The sequence below is a fragment of the Acomys russatus genome, chromosome 2 (genome assembly GCF_903995435.1).
Source record: "Acomys russatus chromosome 2, mAcoRus1.1, whole genome shotgun sequence".
NCBI classification, from domain to species: Eukaryota; Metazoa; Chordata; class Mammalia; order Rodentia; family Muridae; genus Acomys; species Acomys russatus.
Window position 1 is genome coordinate 38890744 of NC_067138.1, and position 21695 is coordinate 38912438.

The 21695-nt window shown below is 42.3% G+C and overlaps 1 protein-coding gene across 2 annotated transcripts in view; it reads left to right on the forward strand.

Moving 5' to 3' along the window:
• The first annotated feature begins 4449 nt into the window (after positions 1 to 4449).
• The window catches only part of Pip4p2 (phosphatidylinositol-4,5-bisphosphate 4-phosphatase 2), a 57610-nt gene continuing 40364 nt past the window's right edge, over positions 4450 to 21695 (forward strand). Inside the window, exon 1 of one of the 2 annotated variants that reach the window (XM_051160539.1) lies at positions 4450 to 4710. In XM_051160539.1, the coding sequence (XP_051016496.1) occupies positions 4605 to 4710 (106 nt within the window). In that variant the 5' untranslated portion in view covers positions 4450 to 4604. The remainder of the gene's footprint in view (positions 4711 to 21695) is intronic. The other variant, XM_051160531.1, reaches the window with a different exon arrangement.

The window sequence follows — 21695 nt, forward strand, 5'->3', positions numbered from 1 at the left end:
TATTACTTTCTAGGTATAACTATAGCTATAGAGATACATTGCAACAATAAAAAATGTGCTGGACAGTGATGATTCATGCTTTTAATGACAGCACTTGGGAGAAACTCTATCTTGAAAAGCCAATATCTATCATCTATCTACCTATCTACCTATCTATCTATCTATCTATCTATCTATCTATCTATCTCTATCTTTAAGTTGAATGGCAATACTGCCATCTTCATTAAAAAGTTACGAAGGTCTTGCACAGATGGCTCAACATTTAAGAGCCCACCATGTCTCTTATAAAGGATCCATTCCCTGCCAGGTGGATCACAAGGGCTGGGAACTCCAGCTCCAGGGGACCCAATGTTGCTGACCTCTGTGGGCACTTGCCTACGTGCACATACGCCATGCGGCTACCAATTTATTTATTTTTTAAGTCATGAAATAAGCTGGGCACAGTAGTACACACTTATAGACTCAGCTACTTCAGAGGCTGACACAGGATATTAAGGGCTCCTTGGTCCCTACAGGTCTCAGATGGGTTATGCAACACAGGGGACAACCCCCCCTCCCCTTTATTCTGAGACAGGATCTCTTCATGTAGTTCAGGTTGGCCTGCAACTTTTGTTATGTCATCAAGGATGGCTTTGACCTTCTTTCTGTTCCTGCTGCCTCTAGCTCCTCAGTGTTGAGATTACAGTCTTGCACCAACACAGCCAGCTTATGTGGTACTGCGGATTGAGGCCAGGGCCTTGTGGACGGTGAGCAAGCACTCTACCAACTAAGCTACATCTCCAGCTTTGCTCTAGGCTTTTTCCTGCTGAAGAATTTTATTAAGATTTTGGGATTATACAGCATTTGTTTATTTAATCATTTTCTTATTTATTTGGCAAATAGCATAAGGTTGTTAACATGCTAGGCCTCATATTAGACACTGGAGTAATATTGTGAATAAAAGACACATTGCCACAGACTGGGTCAGTCAGGGATAGGTCCTTGGGAAGGGGAGTTCTTGAAGCGTCGATGAACAGGGTTAAGGCTTGTAAACACTCAGATGCAGACTCGACCATGAGTTTTGTCTCTGTTTGTCAACAAGCCTCATCTCTGTTCACCGACGCTTAAGAACTCCCTTTCTCAAGGACCCATCCCTGGCTGAGCTGGTCCGTGACAACGCATGATCTGTTCGTCCCCAAGGACTAGCTTTCATAGTACCAGGAGGCACTATGCAAGCTGCTAAAGCCAGGGGATGGGGGATGACACAATGAATAGTCCTACGCAGAGGTGACACCAATGAACCACAGCAATGACCAGCATGGTGAGAAAGACCACAAGGTGAGACTGTGGTACTCACATCTTTGTGGTAAGAGATAGAGATCTGACTGGACTCAAGGGCCACTCAACAAGAGGGAAATCATGCCTGGTGCTGGAAACCTAGGCAACTAGCCAAGGCTAAGGAGTTCATGGATCTTAGTGGAGACCACACCATCTCTACTTTATTAGACCAGTATAATTTCAAACTTTATTCTCAATACTAATCCTCATACCCATAGAGGATTAGAAGCTTCACCAAAGAAGCTTCATCTTTGCAGCAGACAGAGACCATCACAGAAAACAACAAATGGACGAAATACAGAAAACTGGTGGTGGAGTGCCCAGGTATGAGGGATACAACTACAATACAAATCCTGTATCCCAGGCTCAGGGAACATCTCAGAAGAGGAGGTAGGGGGACTGTAAAACCCAGAGGAGCAGGGAGATTATATCTCTTTGAAATGAAAGGGAAGACACACCCATGATCCCTCAACAGTATGTCTGTCTAAACAAGATCCAAACAATGACAACACTAATGAACATACTAACACGGAAGGAGGAAATCTCAATGGGCTCCGTTCCTGGAAAAAGAAGGACAGTCAATACCGTAAAGGAGAATTAGTCTTCCCCAGGGATGAGCCACTGGTTATATAATACCAATGGATTGGCCCTGACATTATGTATATACAAACAACAATAAGCAGACTCAGCTGGCTGTATTTATATATTTATGGGTACATATGCAACAACAACAATAATAATAATCAAAGAAAAAGGGGCCGTGAACTTGAGAGGGGGTAAGGAGGATGTGGGTGGGGCTTGAAGGAGGAAAGTGGGGAATGATTTAATTCAAATTTTAATTTTTAAAAAATTATTTATTTATTTATTATTTATTTTATGTGAGTACTCTATCTGCACGTACACCTGCATGCCAGAAGAGGGCATCAGATTACATTGTAGATGGTTGTAAGTCACCATGTATTTGCTGAGAATTGAACTCAGGACCTCTGGAAGAGCAGATAGTGCTCTTAACAGCTGAGCCATCTCTCGGGGGGCCCTAATTAAGATTTTAAAAAGGACCCTTCCCAAACAGATCTTCTGACCCCATCTGTCAACTGGGCCTAGAGAGTAGGAGGAAAATGCAAATGTAAATATACTATTAAAATGGAGTTGTGGGTGGCATGACAGGATGTGAGTTTGTTTTGTTTTGTTTTGTTTTGTTTTGGTCTTCTTTGCATCACTACAACCAAATACCCAAGGCAATTAACTTACAGATGGAAGGCTTATTTAGCTTGCTCTGGTAATTCAATTGCAAGGTATTCGTTGTCCTCTGATGAGGGCTTCAGATGACAACGGGAAAATCAACTGTGGGAGTAATCACCATGTATCATCATACAGGAAGCAAAGTGTGGAGACTGATGGGTTATAACTCAGCAATGCTATTTCTTTCCAGGGTGTACTCTGCTCATGACCCAAAGGCTCCACATCTTAACCCTCCACAACACCTCCCGATACTGTTACTGTGGGCAACCAGTCATTTATATATGAGCCTCTGTAGGATAGTCCAATTCATAACTAGGGTGAAAGCAGGGTTCTGCTGATTAGTTTTGTACTTGTCTTCAACACTGCCATCTTCAGTCCATAGCTGTGAGGTACTGCCACTCATTTTGCAAGGGATAAAAACATTTTTTTTTTTTCTTTCAGGGAGTGCTACATCTTTAGTCTTCACACCCCAGGCTACTGGAGACCCATCTATGCTCATAAGGATCGTACTATATGGGGATCCTTATATTGTGTCTTTGTGTTATCGATCCTCCAAAGATGCTGCAAGAAAGAAAACATTCTTTATCTTCTTGTAGGGATTCCAGCTGGTACTTAGTAGATCTAGGAAGAAAGAGTATGTCTTCAGAGAGCAACCTGAGGATTTGGAATGTGATTCAAGTAGTTTCAAATGTCTTATGTTTGCTGTGTATAGCTATTGAAATGTAAGGGGGCAACTACCAGCCTCCTGCATAGCTGTTTTGCTATCGTGCCTTTCAGCCACCTTGAGCATGGAAACTACACTCTACATACTTGGGGACACCCAATGAGTGAGTAATTAAAACTCTTCCCAAGTGACTCAGAAGAACCATAGCAGAAAGCTATCATTCTGGGCTGTAAGTTTTTATTTCTGCTGCATTTTTATTTTGATGTGTTCTAAATTTTGGGTTGCTCCCCCGCCCCCTTTAAAAAAAAAAGTAAACCACACTGGAATCAAATGGCATACCATCAAAAGAAGACAAAAAGGTACAAAAAAGATATAAATAGAAAATAAGACAGTAAGTATGCTGAGTATTTAAATAAAATTTTAAAGTCTGTGTGTGGGTCAGAAGAGGGCATTGGATTCCATGTGCCGGAGTTACAGGTAGTTGTGAGGCACCAAATGTGAGTACTGAAAACTAGGTTTTTTGTCCTAAGCAAATCCAGCGAGTACCTAAAACATCTCTTCAACCCAATAACTTAAAAACAACAACAACAACAACAAAAAACTTTTGTGTGAAAAAGATTTAATTGTGTTACATTATACAAAAGCCTCATTATTGTAAAAACTATAATGGCAGTCTATTTTGTAAAACGGAAGTTGTAAAAGTCAACATCTGTGCTTAAAGTGCCAAAATTAAATGTCAGCACTCATAGTGCCAAAAAAATAAAATCAAGGAAAAGAGGAAAACCCAAAGCGCACGCACCGATCTGACCTAGACAACAGATACTGAACTGTGACACATAACAAAGAATAAACCTCCAAGAAGTTATTGATAACTGAAGAATTAAGCTTTCTTCACCCAACTGCAAAGTTTACCAGCAAAGTTAGCTCCTTTTTCCTTGAGGAGCTGAACTTGACTGCTCTAACTCTCCCGTAACGAAGAGCAGGCCTTTTAGTGCCTTTCCAAGCTGTTCTTTATCCTTGTTTCTCTTAGTTTAAAAGAGTCCTCACCCTCTCTTCCCATTTGCCCCTCCTCCTGCTTACTTGATCCCTTCCCTTCCCCCATTTCCTAACCAGTCCTATCTGCTCTCCCTTCTCTCAGACTGGCTGGGTTCCCCTCCACCACCCCTTCCCTTTCTCCTCCTCCCGGGCTCTTTCTTTCCTCTCCCCTCCCCTCCCCCAGCATGCCTCCCGGCGTGCTGCCCTTCCCCCCGCCTCCTGCCTTGTGACACATCCTGGGCCCTCCCGGAGGCCGCAGCAGCCGCGCGGCAGCAGGGCTGGCCACCGCCTCCTCCTAAGCCGCAACCCTGCTCAACCTGCGGCCCGCCCCGCCGCTGCTGCAGTCATGGCTGCTGACGGCGTGGATGAACGGTCGCCTCTGCTGTCAGCATCCCACTCGGGAAATGTCACTCCCACAGCTCCACCGTACTTGCAAGAAAGCAGCCCAAGAGGTAAGGCCGGCATAGACCTTTCTGCTTCTCGCGGAAACGTCTGGAAGGAGGAATGCCGGGGAGCTCTAGCGTGGAGGCGGAGGAGAGCTTCTCTCCTGCGCTGGGGAAAAGAGATGCTGACTGTTGCCTTCCCAGGCGGTGCCTGCCTTCCCGAGAGCCTCGCTGCAGGGCTTCGCTGCTGCTGCTCGCGGTGTGGAGAATGTGTGTTGGAGCACTTCTTAGCCGGGTTCAGGATCTGACATGAATTTCCCAAGCTCTGTGCTGCTGTTTCCAAAGCAGCCCCTAAGTGCAGCTGGGCGGTGTTGCAGACCGTTCAGTCATTCACAACAGCTTTTGGTGGCTGATAAACCCGGGGTACTGCTCACGTTAGCATCTGTCCTTGAGAGGACTTCTGCAAGAAACATCTTAGTCTCTTAGACTCACCCCCAGAGCCCAGTGCAAAGGGGGGGGGGGGGCTAACCAGAAGGAACAGAGTTAATCAATATTCCTAATACGTCTGAGATTCCTAAGCTTCGGGCATTATTCCTGCCTATTAGGAGTGTGTGTCATAGCTTCTGTGGTGAGTGAAGGACCTTCAGCTAGAAGGAAGGTAGATTTTTTTTTTCATACTGGGCGAGGTTGAAATTAACTCCTAAAAAGTTACCCAAGTTTGTATTGTATATATATTTTATTTTTGTTTTCAGTGTAGAATAAAAGGAAATTTGGGTAAATTGTGTGGTGAAGGAAAAGAAGTTTGTTTACCAAAAAATTCGATTTCTTCAAGATCTGTCTTTGTTCACAAAGCCTTTTGGGTGATTACTACAGCAGTCTGGGAGGCAAGCCTCGGAGGGGTCAGCAAATACGACACGTGCGAGCGACATAGCTCACTTCATCTCGTTCTTTTGGCTGAATGTGAATGAAGTTTTAAAAAATCCAAGGAGGCAACAGTTAACGCTTTGGAAATGTAGGCAGGCCACTTGCCTTGTAACATACTTCTCCTAAGTTCATGTCCGAAATGGAGAAACACTAGAACAGGATGAAGTTGTCTGGCTTGAGATTTCTATTTAACAATTTATAACTTAAAAATCAGCTATCCGGGTCTCAGTCCACCCCCAAACAGAAGCAGGACAAAGGAAAAAACGAAGGTTGGCTGGGAGTAATTCAGTGTGATTGACAGCTTGAGGGGAAAGCAGGGCTGGGGGCAAAGTCCCAGAGAACTCACCCACAGAAAACCTACAAGTTAGACTTGTTGGACAGAATTCACCGGACACAAGTTGGGGCGTTTTCCTTCGTGGGCCAGTCAGTGTTTATTCACTGCTTCCTTAATGGCTGCTTCAGGTTTATTAATTTCGTCTTTTGAGGCAAAATATTTGACAGTTTATTAAGGAACTGAGTTTGGGCTGAAGTAACTGATGGGAATATGCTGTGTCAGTTCATGGTTACAACAAACACATGACCATCGGTGCTCACGTGCAGGGGTCTGCATAGACCCCATTGTCTTCTACAGAGTTCCTTAATGTGATCAGATTCCTCAAACTACAAAGGAAGTGGCACTTCCAAATTAACCACTGGAAAGAAGTAATTTCACTCTAAAGAATGTCTAACAACTACTTTTAAGGCATGTTTAATCAAAAAGCTCATTTGATCTTATAGTAGAATACTTTTTTTGGTACTGATGGAGACTAGTGAGACATTCAAAACATTAATATTATATGGTAGATAATACCTATGAAGCAAGAAACATACATGAGAAATAAAGTCACTTTATTTGCACCTTGTTAGTATCTTTTCCTGATTAATAACAAATAATTATTTGAGTAATGCACACATTCTAAATCTTGAACACCATCAGCATGCATTCATCCATCCATCCATCCATCCATTCATTCAACTTTATGGGGCACCAGAATGTGCCATACGGTACACTGCCCTGCATAAGACTGACCAAAACTGCCCTCCTGGAGCTCATGTAGTGGAGAGGCAAGATTAAATAAACTCTTGACTGAATCACTTGAGATATTTTAAACTTTTTTGTTTTGGGTTTTGTTTTTTTGTTTTTTTTCAAGACAAGGTTTCTCTGTGTAGCCTAGGCTGTCCTGGAACTCGCTTCGTAGACCAGGCTGCCTCGAACCCATAGAGATCCACCTGCTTCTGCCTCCTGAGTGTTGGGATTAAAGGCATGCTCTACCACTTCCTGACAGTTAAGATTTTTAAGACTTCTATTATCAAGCCAGGCGTGGTGGCGCACGCCTTTAATCCCAGCACTCGGGAGACAGAGGCAGGCGGATCGCTGTGAGTTCAAGGCCAGCCTGGTCTACAAAGTGAGTCCAGGATGGCCAAGGCTACACAGAGAAACCCTGTCTCGGAAAAAAAAAGACTTCTATTATCACCATATTTTGTTAGTAGCTGAAAACAGTAAAATTCTTAGTTGGAATCCAAAGACTAGAAATTAAATATACGTTTTGAGCCAGGCGTGTGTCACGCATGCCTTTAATCAGGCAGGTGGATCTCTGTGAATTTGAAGTTAGCCTGGTCTACAAAATGGGTTTAGGAACAGCTGGGCCTGTTACACAGAGAAACCCTGTCGTGAAAAAAGAACCAACCAACCAACCAACCAAAACCCTAAATATACATTTTGATGATTATTTTAAGTTTATGATACCATTTCTTATAGTTATTCAGATTCATCTCTCTCTCTGTGTCTCCATCAGTCTCTCTCTGTCTCTGTTTCTGTGTATATATTTGTGCCTGCACGTGCCCCAAGTCCACGTCTTGTGCCTCTATCACTGTCCACTTCAGTTTTTGAGACAGAGTCTCTCACTGAGTTTGGAGCTCATTGGTTAGACGATCAACAAAGCCCAGGAGCCCTCCTGCCTCTGACCACTCCTGACTGGGCCTTTAGGTGTGCATGAACAGCCTCTGACCACTCCGTACTGGGGCTTCAGGTGTGCACGAGCACACCCAGCTTTATACGTGGGTCCTAGGGATCCAGATTCATGCGCTTGGGCTTTCATAGCACAAACACTTTACTAACTTTACTATCTTCCCGTCCTAATTGCTCAGCAGTTCAGTAGGTTAAAAAGAGGAGGAGGAGGAGGAGGAGGAGGAGGAGGAGGAGGAGGAGGAGGCGGCTTAACATTTGCTAGTCCATTGCTTTGTGCCATCCTCTTTTAAAAATTTTTATTATTTTTTTCTATTTTATGTGTATATGTGTGTGCCTGAGTGTGCGCACCATGTGTGTGCGGGTGGTCGAGGATGCCAGAAGAGAGCATTGGATGCCCCTGAGCTGGACTTCCAGTTGATTGTTAGGCGCCCGTTGTGGCTGGTGCTAACCAAACTTGGGTCCTCTGCAGGTGTGCTCTTAACCACTGAGCCACTGCGTCAGCTCTTCTTTGCATTACATTCTAAGGAATATAAACTGTTTGCTTAATTTTTTTGTTTTGTTTTTCGAGACAGAGTTTCTCTGTGTACCCTTGGCTATCTTGGACTCTCTTTGTAGACCAGGCTGGCTTCGAACTCACAGAGATCCACCTGCCTCTGCCTCCCGAGTTCTGGGATTAAAGGCTTGCACCACCGCCACTACCACCTGGCAGAACATAAACTGTTGTTCCTATCTTCTAAGAAGAAATAGTGCGTTTAAGGTGGAACGGTATGGTGTGTTTATGTCTAGGTAGACTATCAATAATATAGTGGAGGGCATTTAGCCTTGGACATTAGGTTTGCCCAAAACGAGTCACATGTCGTCCTTGAAACTACCCACCTGTGTTTCTGAGTGGATGCTCCTGGGCTGCCATGTCAGAACTGGATAGCTACAGAGTGGGGCTTCTCTCCTCACTACAGTGCTCCGCGGTAGATCTGCCAGCTTTTGTTTAGGCATTGAAACTAAAATAAAAACCAGCTTTGGTTTCATTTGAAAAGAAAGTAGGGAGAAAATACCACAAACTTGAATAGTTTGGGTCAATTAATTGCTTCCCTCACAGATCTACTAATATTTTAGACAATGTATGACAGAATGATAGAACTTTTACACTTGCTTCTCTCTTGATGTAATAAAACACCATGATCAAAAGACATTTGGGAGGAAAGGGGTTATTCTAGCTTGTTACAGTCCTTCCTAGAGGGAAGACAAGCTGAGAACTCAAGGACTCTGCAGGCAGGATCTGAGGCGGAGGCCAGGGAGGAGTGCGGGTGGCTTACTTGTCTTTTCTTTCCTTTTTTTTTTCTTTTCTTCGAGACAGGGTTTCTCTGTGTAGCCTTGGCTGTCCTGGACTCACTTTGTAGACCAGGCTGGCCTCAACCTCACAGAGATCTGCCTGCCTCTGCTGGCTGGGATTATAGGCCTGTGCCACCATGCCCAGCTTGGTGGTTTATTTCTCATGGCTTGCTAAACTTGCTTCCTTATGCAACCCTGAACCATCTGCCTAAAGGTAACACTGCCTGCAGTAGGCCGGTACTTCCTGTAGCAATCCTTAATTAGGACTATGTCCCATGGACATGCCCACAGGCCAGTCTAGGGGAGGCAGTTTCTTAGCTGAGATTCCCTCTGCCCAGGCAACTACACTTTGTGTCAAGTTGACAAAAACTAATAGCTCAGTTTGCAAAACCTGTACGAAAAAAATGTTTGTAATTCCCTGTTGTCTAAATGTGTACGGCATTGACAATGGCGGTGTGCTTATCCACCTGAGTATAATTCAGAAAGAGAAGGTGCTTTGTTGCTTACAGAGAGACGGGTATTCTAGATTTGTTTCGTGCATTTATTCATCAACTCACCCTGGCATATTAGCCAAGCTCTGTGGTGGGAAAGGAAAAACAGACTAGTTTCCTATTCTCTTATGCAATGGAGGATACATTGTACAACCACTCACAGAAGCACAAAACAGAAAGGGGACAAGGACTGTATTTGAAACATGTCTAGAGCCTTGACCACATACGCCATGATTTAATCTCGTTAAGGGAGGCTTTTCTGCACCTTGATTGGGATTTGATGGGGGAACAGGGGTTATCCAGGTGAAAGGCGTACCGGATGGACACTGTAGGCAAAGAAAGTAGTATGGAAACAAAGCATCCGCAGAATGCAGAAGGGTAAATGCAAGGCAGGGAAGGAGGTACAATGTAGCTGAAGTGGAAATAAATGTAGGGCAAGTGCTGTAAAATGAGATGAGAGACATAGGTGTGGTTGATGGTCTCCATAGACACACACTCTCTCTCATATACTCTCTCTCTGTCCTCATAATCACTTTGTTTTCAGACATCCTAGCCCTGCAGAGCCTCTTGCCTTCAGTGAGGGCTGCTGCTGAGACCTGGTTTTGACATCCAGAACAAGGTAGAAGATGTGCTGAGTGAGTTTAGAAACTGAATAAGAAGAGATTATAGGTTTTGTTTTGGACATTGCCGCTAAGTAAACTTTGGGAAAGGTAACTTATCATGTAAAAATTGGGATGCCTGGAGACAGTCATGCAGTCTATGCAGAAAGGCCACATAGAAGAAAGATGTCTGACCAAGAAAGATGTCTTGGATACACAGGAGGGATAAGTCTTCAAAGGACACCAACCCAGCCAAACTTCACTGTACTGTATAAGAGACTGTAAATGGCAACAACCCAGTTGATGCTAAACAACTCACAAAACTGTAGGCATTAATCTTTTTTTTTGGTTTGTTTGTTTCTTTGTTTTGTTTCTTGAGACAGGGTTTCTCTGGGTAGCTTTGGCTATCCTGGACTTGCTTTGTAGACCAGGCTGGCCTCAAACTCACAAGAGATCTGCATGTCTGCCTTCCTGAGTGCTGGGATTACGGGCATGCGTGATTACCTCTGGCTTTGTTGCACTAATCTTAACTAATTGTTTAAGACACTATAATTTTGTGTGATTTTTTTTCTGCCATACCAAGGGACTCAACAGTGAATGTGAGTTGATTCCTGGGCGTTATAGGCCATGTAAAGGAATTTTTGCTTAAGAACAAAAACAAAAAAACTAGTGTGTCAGATCACTATTTTAAATCACTCTATAAAATAGATGACTTGACTAGAGTACCTAAAGATAACCATCTTACTGAACTACAGTAATAATTCAGGCAAATTTGATTAACTGTGCTGGTTGCTTGGACTCAGGTTATATTAGAGAAAGCCAAGAGATGGAGTTTATGAAGGAGACTAAAGCCAACCATTGTGGCATACAGTTATAATTGCAACTTTGGGGTTCTCCAAGTCAATTGAACAAGATCCCGTCACAAAATTATTAAGAACAAAGCAAAAACCAGTAACAATGAAAAAGAGGATGGAGATCAAACCCAGCGGGAGAGCATGTGACTAGGAGACTACAAGCCATGGGCTTAAATCCCAGCACTGCCAAAATCCAGAGCAAAGCAAACAGTAGATTGAACCAAACTTGTTGATGGATGGCTCATGGGAGTGAGAGAGTGATGGCAAAGATCTCCACGACTGGATGTGTAACTGTTCTGAACTGCCTTTCCCATGATCCTGAGTGAGAGGCTCTAGATTAGGTGTATTTTATCAGTCTTAAATTTCCGGATCTCCTTGCATACTTGAAGAACCAAAGTTGGTTATGTGTTGGTAAGAGGAAGGGATGTAGATGCAAGGACCTATTCTGCGCACGTCCCCCGTGAAGTTGTTTAAATGTTCATGTTATTTGCCAAAGATTCTGAGACCCCCCTTCCCAGCCCCGGAAGTCACATTGTCTTGATGAACAAGAAATGTCCTGGCAGGATGTATACCTTCTATGACGCTGAACAAGCGGGTCTGGATAAATATGAAAACTTGATTTTTGTATTACTATAATCCACTTACTACATCTAAAGCAAACTTTGCTTCATTGAGGCCACATCTTTGTTTGTTTGTTTTGTTTTTGTTTTTCGAGACAAGGTTTCTCTGTGTAACAACTCTAGCTGTCCTGGAACTCTCTCTGTAGACTAGGCTGGCTTTGAACTCACAGAGATCCTCCTGCCTCTGCCTCCCAAGTGCTCGGATTAAAAGCATGTGGCACCACCGCCCAGCTTGGTTATGGTGTTTTGAAAGGGTTTCTCTGTGTAGCCTTGGCTGTCCTGGAGGCCATATCTTTGTTAAGGATGAAGTATACCTGCTTCTAGCACTCTGGTGGAATGCCAAGCCCATTTCCTGTCAGAATTCTTTTCCCTTATTCTGTAAGCACTGGCCTTCAGGCTTCTTTTGTTCTGTTTTATAATTCTCACATTTCACTCATTTCCCGCCCCCCCCCCAGCATCTTTAAAATGTTAAATCAACACCGCCTCCTCATTCGTTCAGTCATCCTTTCAAATATTTGAGTGCCCATTATGCTGTTCATGTGCTGCAGAGCTTCCATTCATTTGAGCTATGTACTGTAAGCACTGTAATTTCAGAATAATAAGCAACAAAGATGGAAAGTGTCACAGATGGGCCGTCAGGAAAGGAATTCAGAGGTAACAACCACAGAGTCCTGAACAACCACAGAGTCTTGAAAACTGAGTCAGAATCAGCCATCAAAACTTTAGAGGAAAGAGAAGTTATGTAGACAGTGGAGCCAGCAAATATGGTACCTGCAGTTCTACAGAGCCGAGGATACCAAGGGCTGGAACATGGGGATGTAAGACCAGAGTAATAGGCGAGGTCATATGTGTAGATGCAGAGAGACCGGGAGGTGTGGCAGGTTGCAGAGAGACCGGGAGGTGTGGCAGGTTGCCAGCCAGAGAGGGATTGCATTATAAGGGTAATGAGAAGCCAAGGAGGGTGAAAGTAGAGGAGAGACCTAAAACTTTTACTTTTTAAAATTGTCCTGATTAGTATATGGAAAATGAATACTTAGAGAAGATGAGAAGAAACGAATAAGATACAGCAGTAATTAAGGGGCTGTTAGTTGTACAATGATGTTCTGAACAGTGGCAGAGATGAGGCAAGCACCGGAGATACTGAGATGTGCTTGAATTCAGCATCCAACCAACCATCCATCCATCCACCCACCCACCCACCTATCCATCCATCCATCTACCCACATATCCATCCACCCACCTACCCATCCATCCATCCATCTATCCATCCATCCATCCATCCATCCGCCCGCCCGCCCACCCATCCATCCATCCATCTACTCACCCACCCACCCACCCATCCATCCATCTACCCACCCACCTACCCACTCATCCATCCATCCACCCATCCATGTTCGTATTTGGAGACATGGACTTACTAGATAGCTCGGGTTATCTTGGAACTTGATTTTCCTGCCTCAGCCTCCACACCTGTGTCAGGGTATGGACACAGAGCACTGGCAGTTGCTGATGGCACTTGTTAGATGGACAGAGGTGTTGCAGAAGAGAGCTAGCAAGGGAGAAGTTCATAACTGTCTGCCAGGGTAGTAAGCCTTGGGAAATGATTAGGGAACTTCTCCAAATGAAAACTGTAATCCTGCTATGGGGGTCGGGAGGAGGAAGTAGGCAGTTCTGGAGAGGACTTTGGGCTCAGCTCTTGTGCACTGTATTTTCATAGTCACTAAGAGTTATTAAATATAGCGGGAATAACATTGTTTTCATATTTCCTAAAACGAATAGATACATGTTTCTTGGGTTTCAGGCTTTGGGTTTTTTGTTTGTTTGTCTTTGTTTTACAATGATTCTATGCTTTAGTTGGTAGGGGAAGGAAGAATTCTAGTGGATTTGTGATGCTTTTATATGTCTCTAGATATTTTTCTTTGGTCCTATTGTTGTTACATAACAACCCCTCTTCTCTTTTTTGTTCCATGAGAATAAAAATAAGATATGTACAAAGACTTGCTCTTTTTCTTTTTTCTTTTTTTGGTTTTTCGAGACAGGGTCTCTCTGTGTTAGCCTTGGCTGTCCTGGACTCACTTTGTAGATCAGGCTGGCCTCGAACTCACAGCGATCCGCCCACCTCTGCCTCCCGAGTGCTGGGATTAAAGGCATGTGCCACCACGCCCGGCTTGACTTGCTCTTTTTCCTTGACTTCAGGTGACACTTCCAACATCATGGAACTCAGAGTCACTCTTGCTGCTGCCAGGTGCTACTACTTGTTTCATCTCAGAGCCTTAGTGTCTTATACCAGAAACAGAAGTAGTACATAGCACTCACTACCTTTGGTTTTATGTTTTATGGCCCAATTGTTTTTTGTAAGGAATTGGAAGAACCAAGAATATATCTACATAGAATATCCCTTATCCAAAGTGCTTGGGATGGGAAGTGTTTCAAGTAATTAATCAATTTAGAGTTTTTGTTTGTTTGTTTGTTTGTTTGTTTGTTTTTGAGACAAGGTTTCTCTTTGTAGCTTTGGCTGTCCTGGACTTGCTTTGTAGACCAGACTGGCCTCAAACTCACAGCGATCCACCTGCCTCTGCCTCCCGAGTGCTGGGATTAAAGGTGTGTGCCACTGGCGTGTGCCACCACTGCCCGGCTAATTTATAGTATCTTTATTGGAAAGATAATATGGGAATGTTTTAGAACTATTGCATATTTCTTTTAGGAATTAGAAGTCTGACTAGCATGGAATGTTTCATCCATCTGTGGAACATGTATGCATGTTCTATGTGACTGATGAAGAATGTTTATTCTAAGCATGGGTGTTTATAGGCAGTGGCAGATTATTTTTTCCTCTCTGTATTTTGTTGAGTTATTCAAACTTGGTGGGTGCATAATGTGAATTTCAAAACAGTTTATAAGAAAGGCCCTAATTAGCCAGGCAGTGGTGGTGCATGCCTTTAATCCCAGCACTTGGGAGGCAGAAGTAGGTGGATTTCTGTGAGTTCGAGGCCAGCCTGATCTACAGAGTGAGTTCCAGGACAGCCAAGGCTACACAGAGAAACTCTGACTTGAAAAACAAAACAAACCAAAACAAGAAAGGCCCTAATTGTCCTAGATTTGAACATATGATATCAGTAGAGTGAGAAATTGAGAATGGCATAGTACAAAATAATATTTGTGATTTTAGAAATTAAGGAAAGTACTAAGAGCCCGAAATCCCCATACTTGGGGAGGCAGAGGCAGGCAGATCTCTGTGAATTCGAGGCTAGCCTGATCTACAAAGTGAGTCTAGAACAGCCAAGGCTACACAAAGAAACACTGTCTCCAAAAACCAAAAATAAATAAATAAGTAAATAAAGAAAGAAAAATAGAAAAGTACTCAGATTCATCATTTAGTAGAGAAGTAACACATAAATATGAGAGTACTTTAAATGAGAAGATTTTCATACGATGGTACCCAAATGAACATTGATTTCTATTGACCTGTGTGGATTCTATACATGAATACAGAATAATTTAAAAATTTGATAGATAAGCAGTTTCTGAACTTAGAGAACTGTCTTAGTTCTAATTAGGACACTTTGGCAAGTTTAGCGTACATTGGATTTGCTACCAATCTCCAATGAGAATAAATCATTAAATCTTCAGGACATGCCTTGATCCAAGATGATCACATGAAAGCCAGATAGTATGTATGATTCAGTTTAAAAGTCAGGTGGTTACCACATCTGCCAATATTTTGGTTGAAGCATTTTTAAATCACATGGGTTCAAAGTGGAGGATATGAACTTTATCTCTTCATGGTAATAGTGACGGAGAACTTGTGGCCGAATTATAAAACCACCACAGTCAGCCATAAACTATACATAGAATGGAATGCTACCACACAGCTGGAAAAGTAAGAAGTTGTTTTTTTTTCAACACAGAATTCTCTGCATAACAGCCCTGGCTCTTCTGGAGCTTGCTTTGTGGACCAGGCTGACTTAGATCTCACAGAGCTCTTCCTACTTCTGCCTCCCCAGTGCTGAGATTAAAAATGTGCCCTGCCATGTCTGCCTTGAAGCTGGAAAAGTAAATGAAGCAACTTTATATACCATGAGGATACTAGTAGGCAAAGATCGTCAGAATATGCTGTGAGGGGAAAAAGCGTGATGAAAAATAGTGTAAGGCACATGGTCTCTTACATCAAAATCACAGGGTAAAGGAGAATATGCATATGTGCATATTATATGCAGTAGCCCTGAGAAACACTGGAAAGGTGTTTAAAAGGTGTGTGGCCTCTGTGATCGCATACCAGTTCATACTAGAAGGCTCTCATACCAGCAGAATAAATGCATCGATATGATATGATATGATACGAGTTTTTTCAAAATAAAAGTTATTGTGATATAAGCACAAAGTGAAGTTTTTATAGGAAGAAAGCCCACCATTACTTTTTTTTTTTTTTTTCTTCCGAGACAGGGTCTCTGCGTAGCCGTTGCTGTCCTGGACTCGCTTTGTAGACCAGGCTGGCCTCGAACTCACAGCGATCCGCCTGCCTCTGCCTCCCGAGTGCTGGGATTAAAGGCGTGCGCCACCACGCCCGGCATCCACCATTACTTTTAAACACATGATAATAATGACTCTCAACTTGAAAGGGAAAACTTCATAAACTTCCAAACTTGGTATAATTCATGATTATGATGAGACAGTGAATAAACCTTAAGAGGTAATATCTGTTAACTTACAGATTTATAGTTCAGAATGTCTTTTCTATAAACATGTAGAAAATATTGCTTAAATAAACTATATTAATACATTGGAAAGTAAGTGGTACAAATTGCACGTGAAAATGCTATTTGAGGGCTGGAGAGATGGCTCAGAGGTTAAGAGCACTGGCTGCTCTTCCAAAGGTCCTGAGTTCAATTTCCAGCAACCACATGGTGGCTCACAACCATCTGTAATGTGATCTAGTGCCCTCTATACATTCAGACAGAACACTGTATACATAATAAATAAATAAATCTTAAAAAAAAAACGAAAGAAAATGCTATTTGAGCCGGGCAGTGGTGGCTCACGCCTTTAATCCCAGCACTTGGAAGGCAGAGGCAGGAGGATCACTGTGACTTCGAGGCCAGCCTTGTTTACAAAAGCAAGTCCAGGACAGCCAAGGCTACACAGAGAAGCCCTGTCTCGAAAAACCAAGAAAAAAGAAAGAAAATGTTATTTGGTGTGAAAAACAGACCACCATGGCTGAACTTCATTGTCAACTTTTCCTAGGTCTTAGAAGAATCCTGTTTCCAATAGGAAACATCACTGCCTATTTCGTGTTCTCCTTGTGGCCTCACACGAGTGTCAGTTATTGGTCATTTTCTATCTTTTCCAGGTTGAGATTTACGTTTTCCTTCCTACAGATAGAATGGGAAGGCAGTTGTAGAACTATTAAAACTAAAGCTGTACCTGTACAGCAAAGCTTTCCTGTTTGTGCAGTCTTTGTCAGGAAATACATGTTCCCAGAACAGTCTGTGTCCCTGAAATCCGTGTGTGTGTGTGTGTGTGTGTGTGTGTGTGTGTGTGTGTGTGTGTGTGATCCTAGAGAGACAAGGCTGGAGACAGGATCCCCATCTCTGTCATCTCTCTTGCATGGGATCTACATCTCGCACTCAACATTCTCCATCTCTTCATGAATACATCACACACATACCCATCATGTTAACGAATGGGAGATGGAGTGACGTATCATGGCGGTACAAGTGTCATTCGGGGAGTGCAGGTGTTACAAAAGGCAGTGGGATCCCCTGGAACACATGGCCACATCAGCTGCTTCACCAGATATGTCCACAGGGCAGAGAAAGGCACTCTAGGGCTGTCCCTCCTACTGTCTGGAGTGAAGAACTGCCACTTTAATTGCTCCATTTCTTGAGAATTTTTTACATTTGGAAATGAAATTTAATTAATCAGTTGGCTAAAAATGGGATTCCTCCCCCCCCCAAATCCTTTTGGGCACTTATTATATGCGTGTAAAATAAGTATGGGGTCTAAGGGTCTTATCAGCTCTCATCTGATTTTGTTCAGATGCAGACTGACTGTCTCAAATTCTAAAATTATGAAATTATTGATTTATAATCTAAAATTGGTTAATCATTGATCCACTTAAAATTCATTAAAGGTAATAATCTATAATTAGAAAGATACAGATATACTATTACTAGTTTATATATTTGTACTATCTAATTGCATGAGATCTTAACAGAATGCCATACATCTTTGAGCAAACAAAACATTACAAAACCAGCCGGGTGTGGTGCTGCACACCTTTCATCCCAGCAATTGGGAGGCAGAGGCAGGCTGATGGTTGTGAGTTCAAAGCCAGCCTGGTCTACAAAGCTACTCCAGGACAGCCAAGGCTAACACAGAGAGACCCTGTCTTGAAAACAAAAAACAAAATAAAACAACAAAAAACAAACAACAAACAAAACAAAACAAAAACCCCCAAAAGCCCCCCAAAATCCAACACCCCCCCAAAAAACTAAAAAAAAATCCCCCCAAACCAAAAAAAATTTCAAAACCAGTTTGGCTATTTCCTTATTCCATGCCCTTAGTTTATCTTTCCCCTCCTGCTCCCCATATCATCTCTTGGTCTAACATTCCTTTAAACATGCCTGGGATAATTAGACTTTCCTATTAGTGCTTCCTGAATACCTGTGGTGAATGTGTGTGTGTGTGTGTCTGCGTGTGTGTGTGTGTGTGTGTGTCTGTGTGTGTGTGTGTCTGTGTGTGTGTGTGTGTGTGTGTGTGGTGTGTGTGTAGTGATGTAGCGAGGACTTTCTCTTAGAGAATGCAGCTTGTAATCTTCGGTGAAATGTGGTGGGTAAGAAGAGTAGCAGCAGAGGGGTCCTTGGTCTGTTTAGGCTCTAAGGGAGGCTTTGTCTTGTTTCTCTTGTCTTTGCTTCACTTCTCTTCCTTTCCCTTTCTTTCCTTTCTTCTTCTCTCCTCTTCCTCTCCCTCTCTTTGCCATGGAAGCAATTATTTGTTCTGTGTAACAAAGGAACATCTTTGTAGTCTTTTGAGACGTGTATTCTGAGCTCAGTAGTCTAAGTGCCACATTGAGAGGGCAGCCATGTAAATCATCAGTGTGATTTCACAGAAATCAATGCCAGTAATTTTGTATTGCTTGAAGTAGCAACAAATGGAACAATTGAAAAAGCAAGATAAAAATACCCTATAAGCCATCACTTCTTTGGCACAGTAGCAGTACCACAAGTGAAACACATAATTTCTGGTCAGCTCATGCTTGCCTTGTGAGGAAAGGGGAAACCAAAGGCCAAAGTAACATTGGCAGGTCATTAAGTATGTCCTGCCAAAGTGTCCAGTTATGTGGCTGTTCAGTATATATGCACGAGACAGTACAAGATACTTGACGATTGTTCATAGAGAAATTTCGTATTCATTGTTGACTGATAGGTAGGATTACTTGATTTGTTGATGCCTCCAGGCCTACCCCATCTTCATGGAAGCTCCTGAAGGAGGACGGATGTCTGTCTCAAGCTGATATTGCAGCCATACATCAAGGTGTGGCTGCTTTTCTAGAGACAATGATTGGAGGAAGGCATTAATGGAAAAATTATACAGAAGAGTTGCAATATAATACTAAATTGTGCAGTAAGGACTCTGCCCATATCTTCTTTCCTTCCATTTGCAACCCTGGCACATGAGATTTTTCTTTCATATAAAAAATTATTGTTCTGTTATCATAAAAAGTAATGGTTGTCATTGTGGCATTGTTATATTCATACGATTATTATGTTTTGCTATTATTTGCTCTCCCACTGTCTTCAATAATCCTTCCTTCCCCAAGTGCCTTAATGCCACATATATTCTATTAGCTTCTTTTGATCTATTACCTCCTACATTTAGACCCCTTCTACCTATTTCATAGTCCTGTTTCCAATGTCATGGACACACACACACACACACACACACACACACACACACACAGAGATATATGCATAGATGCTGCTATAGCTAAATCTGGATTCTGTAAATGAGAGAACATGACATTCACCTTTCTGAATCTGGTTTATTTCACTCAATGTAATGATCTCTAATACAACCCATTATTCTGCAAATGTCATAATTTAATTTTCTTAATGGCTGTATAAAATTTCATTTTGTACATGTACACGTTCATTATCCATCTTCTATTTCTGGACATCTAGAATGATGCCATATTATACTCTGGTCTCTGTGAACAGTTTAGCAGTCAACATGGATATCCAAGTACCTCTATAGTGAGCTGGTTCCTTCAGGTACACACCTGAGAGTTGAATATCTGGGTCATACAGCAGTTTTTATTTTCATTTTTGAGAACCATACAGATTTCCATATGGCTGCATAAGTTAATAACAGTCCCACTAACAGAGAACGAGGTTTCTTTTTGTCCAGATCTTTACCAGCATTTGTTATTGTTTGTTTTCTTCTTCTTCTTCTTTTTTTTTTTAAAGCACCACCTTTTCAGTTTTCAAGCTTTAATGCTTGATAATCTTCCAAGGATGTGGTATTGCTTTCTGTGAAAATTTCAGAGATGGGCTGGAGAGATGGCTCAGAGGTTAAAAGTACTGTCTGTACCTCTAAAGGTCCTGAGTTCAATTCCCAGCAACCACATGGTAGCTCACAACCCTCTACGATGAGATCTGGTGCCCTCTTCTGGCTTTCAGGTACACATGTGGGCAGAATACTGTATACAAAATAAATACATATTTTTTTTTTTAAAGAAAGAAAATTTCAGAGACTTCACTCAGCCTTCTTTGTGAGCCAGAGAAAAACGTTGGCAGTTAAATGGCTGCCAAGATGTCTGCTTAACTTATGTTTTTTAACAACTAGTAAAATCCCTTTAGGGTGGGTTCCTAGATATGCTAGAACCACTGTGATATGGGTCCAATGTAAGACCCCATTATAACTTGATGGCCATTTTGAGTCTGTTTGCAGTAAACATTGTTTGAAAGTCAGTTTAGTTGCATTTTTTTCCCTTAGTAAACAATCAAACTGGTTTTTTCAGCTTTCTTTGCAGAAGTGCTTAGGAAGATGCACAGTGTGTATACCAGGGTAGGTCCTCACCTCGAAGCACGTGTGCATATAGATGGTTCTGTGAACCTCCTTTTGCTGGGAACCTGTCAATGACTGTGGTTCTACTGTAGCCATTGACATTACATTGATGGTTGAAATACCTAGACTTTATTTTTTTTTTGTGTACAGCTAAGCAATAGTTTTGCAGATTAGCTAACCAGTTCAGTCCCAGGCTGATTTCAGTTGGTCTTTGCCAACGGTCCTTGTGAATTAGTATTTGAAAATGCTTGACCTTTCTTCATAATACATGGATTTCTGTGTCCTTAGTGTTGAAGTTCTAGTTTACTCTTTCCTCTAGTATCCTTGATCCCAATTGACACCAGCTATTCCCATCTGTGATGGCCAGTGTTCTGTCAACTTCATTGAGTCTAGGATCACTGGGAACACAGGCTTCTGGACATGCCCGGGGGGAGGGGGATTATTTTGATCTTATTAGTTAAGATAGGAAGACTCATCTACAGTGGGTGGCACCATCTCCTGGCTAGGGCCCTGGACTATCTAAGAGGAGAAAAGGAGTTGAGCTTCAGGAATTGCTAATTGTTCTCTGATTCTCAAGGTTGATTCCATGCAGCCAGCTGCTTCAGGCTCCTGTGTCTGGGCGTCCCTATCACAGTAGACACTGTCCTTGAACTTGGAGCCAGAATAACCCTTCTCTCCCTTAACTTGCTTTTGCCAGAGTATTTTATCACAGCGCATGTACACACACACACACACACACACACACACACACAAAACAAACAAACAAACCTAAGATACAGTCTAAGTGTATTGTACCATGTGTTTTCTCTGTATTGGAGAGTAATCACAGAAGGATGCCTGATTTCCTACTAATGGTGTGTTTTTTCAGCGTCTTAGTGAAGGGAGCATGCCCTGAGCTCTCTCAGGAGATGCAGTGATGTATAAGATTTCTTGTGAGAAATAGCTGTAACATTCTCAACTCTCTAAACCTGTGATTGCTTCTTCTGAATCATCGTAGGAACATTTTAGCATCATATCAACAGCAAAGTATACTCTTGGAGGCAATTCCATCAATAATACATACATACATATATACATACGTACATACTATATGTATATATTTTTAATTGAAAATATTTTTTCATACAATATTTTCTGATTACAGTTTCCAACCCCCCAGCTCC